Source organism: Lissotriton vulgaris, chromosome 7 (assembly GCF_964263255.1).
Source record: "Lissotriton vulgaris chromosome 7, aLisVul1.2, whole genome shotgun sequence".
Classification (NCBI taxonomy): Eukaryota; Metazoa; Chordata; class Amphibia; order Caudata; family Salamandridae; genus Lissotriton; species Lissotriton vulgaris.
Window position 1 is genome coordinate 1,362,820,772 of NC_141695.1, and position 15,522 is coordinate 1,362,836,293.

General features: G+C 45.6%; 1 protein-coding gene across 6 annotated transcripts in view; it reads right to left on the bottom strand.

Annotated features, from left to right (window-relative positions):
• Positions 1 to 15,522, bottom strand: part of FBXL19 (F-box and leucine rich repeat protein 19) — a 369,014-nt gene that overhangs the window by 294,903 nt on the left and 58,589 nt on the right. For all 6 annotated transcript variants that reach the window (XM_086932059.1, XM_086932058.1, XM_086932056.1 and 3 more), the window contains one exon: positions 14,112 to 14,313. In XM_086932059.1, coding sequence (XP_086788185.1) covers positions 14,112 to 14,282 — 171 coding nt within the window. In that variant the 5' untranslated portion in view covers positions 14,283 to 14,313. The remainder of the gene's footprint in view (positions 1 to 14,111; positions 14,314 to 15,522) is intronic.

Here is a 15,522-nt window from a genome sequence, read left to right on the forward strand (position 1 = left end):
TTGGTCTGCCCTGTTCCCATGATGCACTGGGCCAGGGTCAGACTAATTTGCATATAGCCAAGTTCTGAGCTGGGATGGTGCAGTGAGCTGAAAAACGGTGATGGATCAAGCCCTGATCTTTGGACTAGGTAAGAGTGGTCTGCTTAATTCAGACACTCTGTTCATCACCACCCCCTTTTCTGAATCATCTTTGAAAGTTGTAGCAGGTCTGAAAACCATGCTTTTCTCAGCCCAGATGGTGCCACTAGAATAATCTGACCTGGTTCTGATCTGATGTTGCGAAGCACTCTTGGAATCAAAGAAAATGGTGGGAACGCGTAAGCGAACATTCCCGTCCAGTTCAGATGGAACGCATTTCCTTTGGAATTTTGTTGAGGGTACCTGGAAGTAAACTGTTCGCACTTTGAGTTGTCCTGTGTCGCGAACAAATCTAATGTTGGTGTGCCCCATTTTTGAAACACTCTGAAGCTGGGTGTTGCTCAGCTCCCACTCGTGCGACACATTCTTCGTGCGACGTAGGACATCTGCTCTTGTATTGAGAATGCCCTGAATATGTTGTACTTGGATAGAGATGTCGTGTCTTATCAGCCATTTCCAAATCCTTTGAGCCAGCGTGGAAAGCTGTTGGACCGTGTTGCCCCTTGTTTGAGGAGATAAAACATTGTCGTGGTGCTCTGTCTGCACAAGCACCGACGATCCCCGAATTCTGGGAAGAAAAGCTTATAGCCCCAGAAACATCGCTTTGAGCTCCAACATATATATGTGAAGTTGCGCTTCCCATTCAGACCAGAGACCCTGGATTTCCAGCTCCTGAAGATGCGCACCCCATCCTTGCAACGAAGCATCTGACGTCTTCACATGTTTGTGACTCTGGGGTTCGAAAGACAGGCCCTGATTCAAGTTCTCGCGAACCTTCCACCATGACATGGCCACCTTAATTTGATGAGATATGATGATCCGATCTTCGAATATTCCTTTTGATTGAACCCACTGCTCGTCTAGCTGTTCCTGTAAAGGTCTCATCCGAAGACGGCAATTCGGAACCAGTGGGATGCAAGATGATATCATTCCCAACAAGGATTTGTATATCCACACAGAAGTGAACCTTTTTGCTTGCAGAGAGGTTGCTAGGCCTATCATTTTCTTGATCCTTTCCTTCGACGGATGCCGTTGCTTCCTTTGTGCATATCCATGCTCCTAGGAATTGAATGCCTTGTGCTGGGACCAGAGATGACTTTTCTAAGTTCGTCCGCAGGCCTAACCGTTGAAACAGTCTGATGCAGCAATGCCGGGATGTCTTGGCCTTTTTGAAGGATGGACCTGTCACAAGCCAATCGTTGAGATATGGGTAAATGCTGTGACCCTTCAACCTTAAGTGGGCCGCCACCGGGGCCATGCATTTCGTAAATACCCTCGGGCCGATTTGAGGCTGAATGGCAACACTTTGAACTGAAAATGGCGACTCTCCACAACAAATCTCAGATACTTTCTGTGCTTTCGATGAATTGGTATATGGAAGTATGCATCCATGAGATCCAACGAAGCCATGAAGTCTTTCCTCTTTAGCATAAGAAGGATCTCTTGCAGCAAGAGCATCCGAAAGGGAATTTTCTTTATGTATGGATCCTTCAAATCCAATACCTGTCTCCATTTTGTGGTTTGCTTCTTTTTGATGAGGAAGAAATGTGAATAAAAGCCTTTCCCCCAGTGATGCCGAGGTACTTCCTCTATAGCCCCCTTTTTTTAGGAGTGAAAGGACCTCCTTTTGCAGCTCCTGAGTATGGTGATGGTGCTTGAACACCGGGGGGTGATCTGGTGGTATTTGCACAAACTCTAGGGTATGGCCCCTGTTTACCACGTCCAAAACCCATTTGTCCGATGTTATGGACAGCCAATTTCTGAAGAATAGAGACAGATAGTGGTCGTTTTCGGGAACTTGCTGAGTGGAGAGCACCATCATGGAATAATTGTCGTCTATAAGACTGCGGATTCTTTCCTCTGTTGGAGGACTTGCCTCTGGACTGCTGTTGAAAGGAAGAGTTGGAAGACCTATATTGTTGACCCGTATTGTATTGCCTATAGCTCTGCTGGTTATAGGGTTGATATCTGTTGGATTGATAAGTAGATCGCTGATTGAATTGGCCTCTCGTACCTCTTCTGCGAAAGGACTGAAACCTTCCTTGTTGAAGGGACCCCAGTGCTCTGGCGGTATCTGTATCCGACTTGATGCCCTGCAGAGCCTCATCTACATGCTTGCTGAATAGATTTGCGCCATCAAAGGCCATGTCGATAATCTTCGCCTGCACCTCCGGCCGGAACGAGGTTGCCTTCAACCAACCCTGTCTTTGAAGGGAAACTGCTAAAAGCCATAGAGGAGACATCCAATGCAACATAAATAGATTCAGAGGCTGATTTCGCTCCATCGCGAAGGATAGCAGCTACTTCTTCCTTCTTGTCCTACGGAAGTGCAGCTAAAATGGGCGCCAAATCCGACCACATTTGTCTGTTAAAGTGGCTGAGTAGAGCCATAGCGTTGGCTGCTTTAATAGCAGCCGCGGATTCACCCACGGACGAGTTAAATCACAAGAGACCCCGCGCGTCGAATAAGTAAGTTTAGAGCAGGGGTCTCCAACCGGTCGATCGCGAGCTACCGGTAGCTCGCCGAACCCCCATGAGTAGCTCGGGCATTGTGTCTCAATTTTGTAGCCTATTCTTGTCGTTTATTGTTTTTAGGCCTATTTTCAAAGCCTTTCCTGCCATCACCAAAACCAGCTGCTCAGATTGGTCTAACTGAGCTTAGCTGGGGCGGGGCAGGACAAAAGATGATGACGCTGTTGTGGAGCTGGGGTCCACGCCACCTGCCTTTCACAGCTTTGCACCGCAGTCTCGATTGTGTTCCGGAAAGTCTGCTACCATGCAGGTGGCGCAAGCAGTATTGAACTGCTACGAGCCCCACCACCTGCCTTTTTCTGCCTTGATTGGAACATATTGCAGCAGCTGATCAAACACGGTAAGCACTGACGTGGCCAGGAAACACCGGCATAATGCATTTTTTTCTAGACTGGAGCTGCGATGTGCCCCTTAGCCGCTGGTATACCATGGGCTGTTGAAAGACTGATAATATCTTTTTTTCCCGCTTTCCAGCTCTGGGATATAAATCAGGACAGCAGTGCGCTGCCAAGTTTCAGTTTTCTTTACCAAAGGCACACGATAAAGAAAAGCTCTTCCCTCCGCATTGATTTGTAATAACCAACCAGAGTGCAGGACCTCTAGTAAAATAACTTGTCCATTACTTGAGAACTTAACATTTAAGTTAACCATCTCACATGGGTACTCGCTAACTCCCAAAAAGAATGTAATTGTTCCACTCTTCAGAACCGCTACGAATTTAAGATCTCGTTTAAACTCTTTCATAGCCTCTGTGGCCAGGTCATTGCCAGAGCACAGGCACGCTCATTTAAATTATGCATGTGTTGATGTCGAATATTCAAGGATAGGAATGTGTGTTTTCGATAGTAAGACCAAATACAGACGCTTTGGAGAAGTGATGACCCGGGGATTTTAACGCAAATGGCTGCCAGGAGAGTATCACTGGGCGGGCCCCTCACTTAACTTTCAGGACAGCGGCCACCCAATCACTGTGTGGAGGCCCAGGGCCAGGCGGCAAAAGGTCCAGGAATCAAGGCCTCGCCTGAGCTCAGCCTGCTGCAGCCAGCCCTAGCTGCCTAGAAGTGCCACCCATCTGCAGCTTCCCGGACACACAAACATTAGGACTCATCTGTGACTGGGCAGCGGCCAAGTAAAGTAGGTATCATGTCAATATGTCTGGTCCTCCATTTCCCTGATGCTGTATTATTGCCCTCTCTGATGCCCAGTACCTGTTTATTGCCCTCGCTGGTACCATATTATCTTCGTGTCTGGTTGCCCTCTCAGACGCCTTGCCATTGTACTCTTTTAGGCCTTATTAGCCCCTTTGATGACAACGATGCTAGCAGTGCCCTCTCTATTGTCTTTAATGCCTCCTCTGATGTCTTATTTTTGTCCCCTCTGATGCGTTGTTGTTGCCCGCCCTGTCCCTGGTATGTTTATTTTGAGGCCTCTGGCCAGGAATTTCAATGATGGTGGATGGGGAGGTGCAAGAGAGCAGTAAGGAGTTTTTAAGGTTGTTAATGATGGTGGGGCAGTTAGTTGTAGCAATGAATGAAATAGATTTTGAATGTAATTAAAAAAATAGAGGAACCACAGTACTATGGATCCTGATGCACAACAGCTTTAGAAATCCGAAACTCTCCTATGGTGGAATTGGTGATCTAATCAATTCTAGGTGTTTCAATACATGGATGATGATTTGATATGTTGTCCCATACAGTCACACATGATAGAGGACGTAAATACCACTAATAAGTAGTATAAACATAAAAATGTAACTGGTATGCATGCTAAAGACTTGGCAGCTGTGTGCATTAGTCCAACTCTTGATGCGTTGTACTTAGCAGGGCTGGTGTAAATTCTGATATTGATATTTTTCCTTCGTCTTCAATGATTGATTGATTTTGCTCGTGAGAAAGTGTCACTCATAGTCATTGAAATGTCACTCATAATTATACTGAAATTATGAAAATGTCAGACATGGCAATGTAAAACCTTGGCAGCTATGATGACACAGCAGCAGCTCACTAACAATACTGCAAATAGTCTCTGTGCTGCTGTCCCATTTCTAATATGTGATATTCTGTTTGGATCAAAAAAAACTTTTAATGGATATTGCATGAACATTAATTAACACAATATTTCTCTGCAAAAAGTCTGTAGCAGACTCTCTCACGTCATCCACATCCATACTAATATAATAAAGAGAGAGCTCAAACCTTTGAGGCGGGTAATCTCAGGAACCACAGCACCAATCACAACACCCAATACAGCGTTGGAAAGGGCAGTTGCAGCAGAAGGACATAGGCTATGCAGACACCCACCATATACATTTAAAAGGTAAAAGAACTGTGGCAGCAAAGTAGTCCCTTGTGGGCGTGTCTGCGTTGTGCTGTGGGCGTGTGCTGGGGGCGTGACAAACCCTGGGGGCGTGTGGTACGTTCCGCCCTTCATGCCATGTCTCATATCGTGTGCTAATCCCACCCTGTTCCCTTTAAATAACCCTGAACCCCATAATCATAGCCCACCCTTACTCTTTAAAATACCCCAACACCCTTAAACACTAACTCATCTTAACCCTATGAATATACCCTGTACCCCAAAACCCAAACCTATCCCTAAACCTTAAAAATACCCCTGTACCACAAAATCCAAACCTAGCCCTGAACCCTATAAATACCCCTTTAACTCAAAACCCAAACCTACCCCTGAACCCTAAAAATACCACTGTACCCCAAACCCCAAACCTACCCCTGAACCCTAAAATACCCCTGTACCCCAAAACCCAAACCTAGCACTGAACCCTAAAATACCCCTGCACCCCAAAACCCAAACCTACCCCTGAACCCTAAAAATACCCCTGTACCCCAAAACCCAAACCTACCCCTGAACTCTAAAATACCCCTGTACCCCAAAACCCAAACCTAGCCCTGAACCCTAAAAATACCCCTGTACCCCAAAACTAGCCCTGAACCCTTAAAATACCCCTGTACCCCAAAACCCAAACCTGCCCCTAAACCCTAAAAATACCCCTATACCCCAAAACCCAAACCTAGCCCTGAACCCTAAAAATACCCCTGTACCCCAAAACCCACACCTACCCCTAAACCCTAAAAATACCCCTATACCCCAAAACCCAAACCTAGCCCTGAACCCTAAAAATACCCCTGTACCCCAAAACCCATACCTATACCTAAACCCTAAAACTACCCCTGTAATCCATAACCCAAAACTATACCTGAACCCTTAAAATACCCAAACACCCCAAAACATATACCTCCGTACCTCAAAACATATACCCCTATACCCATACTTACCTTATCGAAACATTAAAAAAAAATGCTTTTACCATTCATGCATTTACAACGAATTTTGTTATAAATGTATGCGTGGTAAAAGCATATAAAATGTAATGCCATGCGTTATAATGGCATTGCGGAGTCATGGTACTTTCGTAATGAAAGTATGCGGAGTGATGGTATGCAGAAAGAAAGTTGCGGAATAATGGGTGTTTACCCTCCCCCGGTAAGTACATTGGTGACACAGCGGCCCACATCTCCAGCAACATACTCATATTTTTTCACCACCCACTTGAAAAATGCACAGGTCTCTCTCATTGATGGCCAGAACGACATACACTTTTAGACACACCGCCCGCCACAAGTTCTAGAATTGCGAACTTTAGAGCTGGGGAGCTACGTTCGAATCTCGGCATCAGCTCAACATCCTGTGATTCCAGGCAAATCGCTTTGTCTTCCCGTGCCTACCACAAATGAATGTGTTCTTCTGTAATGTAAATTGTGCTCATACCATGTTGTCGAGTTCGCGCTATATAATATTGCAAAGAAAAATAAAGTAGGGAGTTCGCACACTACTGAACGCGCACTCTTAAGTGCATCAGCAGTGCACTGTGAATCGGAGCGTTTCACAGGCCTGTCACAGATAAGAAATGCTATCAAAACAAAATCCTACAAAACAATATACTACTGGCCGGCAGCAATTCATACCCGGACAACGTCGGGACGGGCTGCTAGTTCATAATAAATTGAAGGAAAATGATATTTAAAATGATTTGTTTAAAAAATCACATTTGGTAAGGAATATATTTTCAGGTTTAACTTTTGCAGTGTATGAACAAGTTGATTGAGGTTCACAAAAGGAGGTCTTAGGCTTGTATCCCACATAGCTCGTTATACTTTCCAGGAATGCATCCAAGCAAGACAAGCTTTTACTTCAGGTAGCACAACCTGCGACTGTCTGTCACTTCATAAGATGGAGTGTGGCCCCTTTTGTTTTAAACAACACTAAGGCTCAGAAGAAATTAGGCTTAAAGTCAATGAAACTGGGCGTAGGGCGTCTCTCGAAAAAATGCGCGAGTTACTTGGCCTTTAGTAGCTCACAACAATTTTCACAGACCAGAAGTAGCTCCCACTACAGAAAAGGTTGGAGACCCCTGGTTTAGAGCATTCTGATTAGACTTTTCGTTTTTCTTATCATAACTTAACATAGCACATTAGCGTATTAACACCTTGTGCTGCTTCCAGTTTTTGACTAGCGATCTGACAAGCCATTATAGAAAGAACAACATGTGAGTGAGGACGGTTTTATTTTTTGTTTGATGTTTTCACCATGCACACTTGGGGCTTGCAGTGTGCAAGCCCAGGATGTAATCACGAATATTCACTTTTGACTGAACATGAATTATATGTATATTACCTATGTATGTTTTATTGTTTACAGACACTTGAATAGATTATTTTGTCTTGCTTCTAGTTTCTGGTCCCAGATGAAGGGCGATTCAGCCCGAAATGCATTGGACTGAAAATCATGTTGTTTTGATTGAATATCACTAATCATGGAAATGAACAGTATGGAATAAAACATGAACTTGTGATTAAAAATAAGACTATTCCAACATAAAGACTTTCATGAACTTATGTTTAAAATAACTGATCTGGATTATTCCAGTCACACAAGAGTGGAGCGCCAGGGGATTCTTCCAACATCCGTTGGGATCACTTTCTTGATGTTTTAATTGACGTCCACGACAAGAGACTCCACCCGGGCAGCACCCTCAAAAATTGAAGATATTGATGAATCATGCTTATAAAACTTTTAGCACACTAGAGCTGTGCAACTCTCCATTACTTTGGTTTAATAGTAGAGGCTGCCATCACTGCAAACATCTTTCCAGCTCCGTCCATTCTCCTTCCCTCCTTGTCTGGCGACACCATCGAGGTAGAAAATGGGTTTTTGGAGTTCCTTTGCGCCGTTTGTGTCACCACCGACTTAGGCCTAGGGTGTCCTATCAGGCAGGCCGCAAAAGACTCTGGAGCTCTGTATTTCTTTTCGATTCTAGGAACCGAAACCGCAATGGAAGCCGGCGTCTTCAAAATTTTTAGACCCTCATCCCAAATATGTTGGATAATTGGGATTGATCGTGAGGTCTTCCTAGCGTCGTCTTTGAAGTCGTACAAGAAACATTCCGTTTCTTGAACCTCCATCTCTAGATGGAATCTTTTAGCTGCTTTCTCTATAATGTCGTGGAATCCTCCAATATCTTGAGGAGGAGAATTGGATGTCGCCGGAGTAGGCGAGGGAGCCAACGGCAAAACATACTCATTCCATTCCTGGCCTCCCGAATTATCCTGTGTGAGTTCACCCTCCTCAGGTTGATCATCATCGTCTGTATCGGTCAGATCATCTCCGATTGTCACCACTGGTGTCGAACGTAGAGACTTTGTTTGATGTGTATTTTGGGCCCTCTGAGTTTGCAGTGTAGGTGCCGGGGTAGATGACGGAGGCGCATTTGCCTCTGGAAAACGACGATAATAGTCATTAATCATAAGCCTCAGGTCAGATACCAGAGATACAGGCATAGAGACTGACTCTTCTCTTGCTTCTTCCTGCTGTTCTTCATCCTCACCATAGTCACCAGTGTCCTGGAAAGATTCATACCTTGAAGACTTTGACTGAGCCCGTTCCTTAAATGAAAAAACGTCCTCCACATCTGTGTCCTGGCTCTTTATTTTAAGTTGTGATGGCCACTCCAGATGACTAATCATCCGAGTCTTGCTCCAGCAGTTTGGACGGAGGCAGAGGAGAAATTTGCACCCACGACGTGAATTCTCGCCGACTTACTTATCGTCGACGATTGAAATGAACGGATGGAGATTAAAGTCTTCAACTTTGCCGATTTAAAGGCCTTCGCCGTCGAAATCACACTCAACGTCGATGCAGTCATCGTCGATGCAGTCATCGTCGATGCAGTCATAGTCGTCGGAGCCATCGTCGACGGAGCCGTCGGAGCCATCGTCGTCAAGAGCCATCGTCGACGGAACATTCGTCGTCGACGAGGTCATAGTCGACGGATTCCTCGTCGACGGGATAGTCACACTCGTCAATGTAGTCGACACTGACTTAGTTCCTGTCGTCGACGCCGCTGTCGTCGTCGAAATAGTAGTCGTCGACGCTGAAGTCGTCGACGGGGCTGATGTTTTTACCACAGATTTTGAAGCAGAAACCATGGAACTGGTCGCCGGAGCAGAAGATGCCCCTTTCTGACCTGACGACTTCTTGAGAGGAGTATGAGGTAGAGAAGATGCCTCCTGCCCCTTAGACTTAGACTTTTTAGGCTCCACCATTTCTTCAGAATGTGAGGCCTTCCTCTTTTTAGGTGTTTGAGCAGCAGACTCCACACCAGAATCTGAATCTGATGCGGCCTTCTTTTTTTGAAGCCACAGCAGCAGATGAGCCGCTCTGTCCCTCAAAGTTTTAGCAGAGAAGGTTTTACAATATTTACAATCCTTGGCAATATGCTTTGGATGAAGACAGTATAAGCAGTCCTTGTGAGGGTCTTCAGAGAAAAGCCTAGCATTTAAACAGGATCTGCAAGGTCTGAAAAGCCTCTTTTTATAGCTCTCAGCCATTATAAGGCAAAATAATTGACAGACAATACCTTATCCAGAAGAAAATTCAGTTGAAAAAAGCCAAAAGTTCAGACTTGAAATACCAAACTGAGCAGAGCTCAGGGAGACTCCTTCCTGACACGAAGGCGGTTGGAAATCTGAGGCAGGAAGGTTCTGCTGGGGAGTGTGTGATCAGGGCAGTAATGCTGATTGGCTGACCTTTGGACCAAACAATGAGGAGGTCTGGTTACCAAATAATACAGTCCCTATAGGCTTTTCTATGCAGTTTTTTCTTCTCTATGATACTGCTTTGGTCATTCTGTTACCGTGAGACTCCCACCATGACGACGGGGAAGATACAAGCATGTGAATCTATGAAAGATGTAATACTGGAGAAATAGCAGCTTTCCCCAGAGTAACAGTGCGCCAGTAGACAAGAATAAACCTTAGCACCTGGTCCACTGTACTAATACATTGTCTGAAGCGAGCTTGTAGATCTGATAAAATATGAGTCATCCAACCATGCCTGGATTCTCCCTAGTATCCCTCTAGCCACAACTTTTTGGATGCAATCGATCAAACTGATCGGTCTATAATTTCCTGGGAGTGACCGATCACCTTTTTTTAAAATGGGGAGAATAACAGCGCCAGCCCAGGAACCAGGAACTGCTCCCCATTGGTCGATAGCATTCATTAAAAGTTGAATAGATTTAGTCCAGGATGCCATGTCTTGGACAAATAGATGTGCAGGAATGCAGTCAATGCCTGGCACCCTTCCCTTTTGGAACTTTGAAGAGTGCTGCTTCTACTTCCTTACTAGAGATACTAAGTGGGGGAGGGGATGATGGCACTACAAAAATATCGGGTGTGCCCGAGTTAATTGCAAAATAGCCTTTGAAATGTGAGACCCACAGATCCGGCTCCACATGGTTAGAGGGAGCTTTTCCAGAATACCCACTCCCCCACTTCACCAAATGCCAAAAACGTGACATATCCCTTCCAGAACAGGCATGGAGGAGTTCCGCCGAATGTGCCTCATCCCAGTCCCGTTTTGCCTTACGTTTTGCTAACTTATAACCCTGCTGCTTTTCTCTTATAGAATCCTGGTTCTTACTCCTAATTGCAGCAGCCAATAGTTTGTAAGCAACGCAACACTTGGAATTATACCATGGTGCTGCTTTGCACCCAGATGGTGCATCGCCTTTTGAATTATGTGTTATAAAAAAAAAAAAAACTTTAGTTGGTTAAAAAGATGCTCATGTGTTTGAGCAGCTCCGTCCCTAGTCAACCCAGTTTCTGCCTCAGCCTGAAAAGTGGCAGTGGAATTTGCTACCAAATGGCTAGTAGCTTGCAACTTCGCCGGGTCAAGTACTACCTTACACCATTTAAGGCGTCTGGTGTCATTAGTCAACTGGCCCTCTATGAAGTCTAATCTATTATGCTGTGCTTTCGATTTGCTGAAAACAATATCCCGCATAGAAACTACAAGTGGGTTATGATCACTTTCTGGCCTAGCAACAACCATCATATCGAGCAATTCTGGCTAAAGTTCCATATTGACCATGAAGTAATCTATACGACTATAACGATGCCCATTGCTGAATGTTGCAGCCCCCTGCTTATCAGACTTTGTGCGGCCATTGGCACCTCTTAACCCATGTTGTAGACACAGAGCTTTTAACTGTAAAGCTGCTCTAGTCCATTTTTTAATAGGAGTGATGTCCAGTGAAGGAATTAACCATTGGTCATCCTCCTCCAAACTAAAATAAAAAGTCCTCACAGTTAAGGGGTTCGAAGGTGCAATTAAAATCCCCTGCGATAATAATATTGCTGATCCCTTTGTGTGGAGTTAAGAAAACAAAGTACGTCTACTGTGTCAGATGGCTTCCCTCCTTGAAAACCCAAACACAACAGGTGATGGACCGAATGTGGATCAATGTCACACACTCACCCCAGTCCAAAGATCTGGGCCCAAATCCATCGTTTTTTTGCACTCCACACCACCCTGGGTTAGACAATGGCGATATGCAAATCAGCTCTGACCCTGTGCCCCATGGGAACAGTCCAGTCCGAACTACAAAAGCCATGTCCTTCCCAGAACGGAATCAAGCATCCGAGGACCGGACCGGAAGCTTGTTTCCGGACCAGGGAAGGCATGGCTTGGCTGTTCGGGCTGGACTGTTCCCATGAGGCACAGGGTCAGACTGATTTGCATATGGCCATGTCTGAACTGGGGTGGTGTGGAGTGCAAAAAAACGATGGATTTAGGCCCAGATCTCTTTACTGGGGTGAATGTATGATATTGTTCTGCATTCTGTCCATCACCTGTGGTTTTTGCATTTGTCGCCTCCTTGAAAACCCCTAGAATAAACATTAATAAGGACGATATCCTGATTGGTTGCGTGGGAAAGCTTAAGAATAGGAATATCCAGTGAATCGATTTCAATCTCCTCAAAATTGTATAAAAAGGAACTGTCTAGTCCAGATTATTAACCCACCCTTGGGCCTACCCCTTTCTCCCTGAAGTGCTGGTTTGAAAATAATGTGTACATCCCTCGTGGAGCACCTTATTTACTGCCCAGGATTCTTGGAAAAATAGGATGTCCTGCTCCTCAATAAATGTGGTCCACTCCGTGGAGATTAGCATCCTGGAACATTGCGGGGCTTACAAGTTAGCTTATCTAAGGATTCCGGGAGACTCCTTAGATATACATTGAGAAGGACCTACATCAGTAGTTAACACAGATAAGGGTGTGGCATTAACACTAGAAGTACTGATACTAGCCAAATCGGTAAAGCTGGACCTCAGTGCAACCTGATTACCCAAGCTACTACAATGGGGTACATAGGACTCCCTACTGCTGGGGTCATACACACCGTTCCCATTAGATTCCTGAACCCAGCATAGGGAGACATTTGCTGCCTGTGGCGCTGGACCCAGTCAGTCAATGTCCTCAAGATTGTTAAATGAGTCAAACCTATTAAATGTTGGGACACTATACTCATATGGCCCCTGTGCTTGTGGTACCCAGTTGCTAATAGCCATCGGCTTTTGTAACAGCCGATAAGTGGTGCTCAATCTTGGTTAGTCTTTGACTAATGTCTAACAATTTTAGAGCCAAAGGATCGAACTTTGCTTCCAATAGTTCTTCAAACTTAGCAATAAGCCTTGCCTCCACATCAGAGGGCAGCTGATTGGAGCAAGTGGAGGGATTGTTGGGTATAGGGATTAAAATCTTAGAAATACCAGCCTCTTGTGTGCTTCCTTTTTTCCTGCGAGATGGCTCTTTAGTTTTGGCCACTTTAGTAGTCTGGTGCACAGTAGTTGGGAGACCCCCACCACCTTCCTCTTAGTGGATACAACGGTGACTCGACCCTCACATTTTTTGGCCTGGGATTGACGCTGTTGGCGAGTTAACATCATATCTGGAGAAGAGATGGTAGAGTTTTGGTCAATCACTAAAGGCGGGGAATAGGGAGCAGTCAACAACGGTGAGGAGGGGTCGGACGATGGACGTAAAGATGGTTCCATTACCAAACCCACCCCCGCTTGCAGGGTAGTAACCGCAGCCCCAGCTGATACTCTACGGGTATCAATTGATAGCCTTCCTTGAGTGAGCTAAATCTCTTTAATAAGTACAGATTCGGCTCTCAAAAGGAATGCGTCAAGTGTACCAACAACCCCCTTTTGATTAGACTTGCTCAAAATGGACTATTTTGATCAACCCCAATTGCCCAGAAAAAAAGAAACAAAATACTTCAACAGAACAGTCACTGACCAGCAATGAGAGGGTACCAATTTAAAGGTGAAAGGGGGATGGCCCAAGCCCAGACTCCTCCAGGCGCAGATGGGTCCGCCCTTGTCCCGCACCGTGGCAGGGCCGGGCCGATATTATGAACCTCCGGCGCCGCCTCGCAGCGTCACTGACTCAGCGTCCAGCCGAGCCTTCTGGGTAATGTAGTCCCGGGAGTTGTCCGTCGGCTGCGCTGGAGCTTGCGGTGGCAAATACAGCAGGTGGCAGTGATAGAAAAGTACTGTGGCCGTTCACCTCACGGCTGGAATCGAAAAAGCAGCGTCACAGTAGAGCACCATAGCGTTTGATGTAGAAAGCGGTACAAAGCATTTCTATCCTGTAGGGCTCTCAATCACATTCTCCTCATGCTTCAGGGAGATCCAGAGGTCCCTTCCAGTTAAAGAAAGCCAACTATCAATGTGGCTGCACATAATAAGCAGTGAATCCGTCCTTAGGACTTAGACTTGACTGACTGTCTGTCCAAATAAGGGCATCCTTTTGGAAGACAGAGTGGTGGCTTCATCTGAACCAAACCTTTAAGCACCACACTCCATAAGAAAAACAAGTGCTTGGTCAGGGTTTGTCATATGAATTTCCAAATGCGCCAAACATGTAGGCTTGATGAGATTCCCTCTAGGGCCTGTTTGAGTTATTGCAGGAAGCACCATATGACATTGATAAGCGCTAGCAGATAAGTCACAACCTAATGCCCACAGACTTTCATCCACAAAAAAACATACAAGCACACAAAAATACTCACTGCAGTGCACTGCCTCATCATGCAGGATTGTTTCATGCGGCCCGGCCCACCAAATTTCTTCATGTCTTTGCAGAAGTGGCACTCTCCGCACTCTGTCCTTATGCAGGCGAAGCACTTCCGGCAGCGGGTCCGTCGCCGGCGAGCTCCTCCCACGCCTTTACTGGACGACATTGGCTGCAGTCTGCTTCAGCTACACAAGAGGCTGGAAGACAAAAGGATGCCATCATGATCTTCTGGACCACTCATCCCTTAACACACTTTGGGACAAGTGCTACCAACAGATTAAACTTCAGCAATCAAGAAAGCACAGTGACAGCTTCTAATACACAAACACACAGAGGAAGATCATCTGATCGCTTTAACGCTTCCTATCTCCCATTAAGCTTGAAAGAGGAAAGCAGTATATCCTCTCCAACATAGCTAAAGAGGAAAGCAGGATATCCTCTCCAACATAGCTAATGAAAATTAGAAAAAATACTTCTCCCCTTGTCTACACCTAAGAAACTGGCCCATCTGGTTATCCCTCCCCATCTGTAACCGACTGCATACATTGAGAGATGAAGATAAGGATGTAAATGTTAGAACTTGGAACCCTCACTCACTAATGGTGCCATGCTTTATCAAACGATCCACACTTCTGAGTGCAAAACCCCATTGACCTGGTTGGATGTACAGTCACATACGCATAGAGCTGTGTACTCATGAAGAAGCCACAGAACAGTCTTAATTGTATCAGTATCTGGGTGCCATTTCAGATTGCATATTTGGAAGGATGCTGGGTGTAGTATGATCACACAGGAGATGTTGGCTGTAGTATGCGTCAGGTTCAGGGGCATCTTCATAACACGGCACAGAGATCAAAATAGTGGCGGACCGGAGCCCCTGTGCTGCAAGTGAGCAGAGACACCCCTCCAAGTGGGGGAGAGGCGGAAAATATCTGAAAAGGTAGGTGGACAAGGCACAAACAGTAGGTCATGCAGCATTGAAACTACCCTGCCTACTCTCCCTGTGCTACTGCATCACTCTTGCTCTTTTATTTTTCTTACTTTTTCACCATTTTCAGCGTGTCTTCTCCTTGCTCTTCCCTCATTTTCACTGATTTCTCCTTGCTCCCTCCCCCTTTTTCAAGTGCTTTCTCCTAGCTTTCCCGACGTTTTGAGTACCTTCTCCTTGCCTTTCCCTCCTCCTTGGATTCACTGCTATCGCCTTGCTTTTTCGCAGTTTTTTGAAAACGTTCTCCTTTTTCCCCCCTCATTTTCACTGCTTTCTACTTGCTTTCTCCGCCCATTTTTGAGAGCTTTCTCCTCGTTTCCCCCCTCGTTTTTTCGTGCCTTCTTCTAGCTTTTTCCTCGTTTTCAGCGCTTTCTCTTTGCTTCTACCCCGTTTTTTGTGTGCCTTCTTGCTTTTCCCT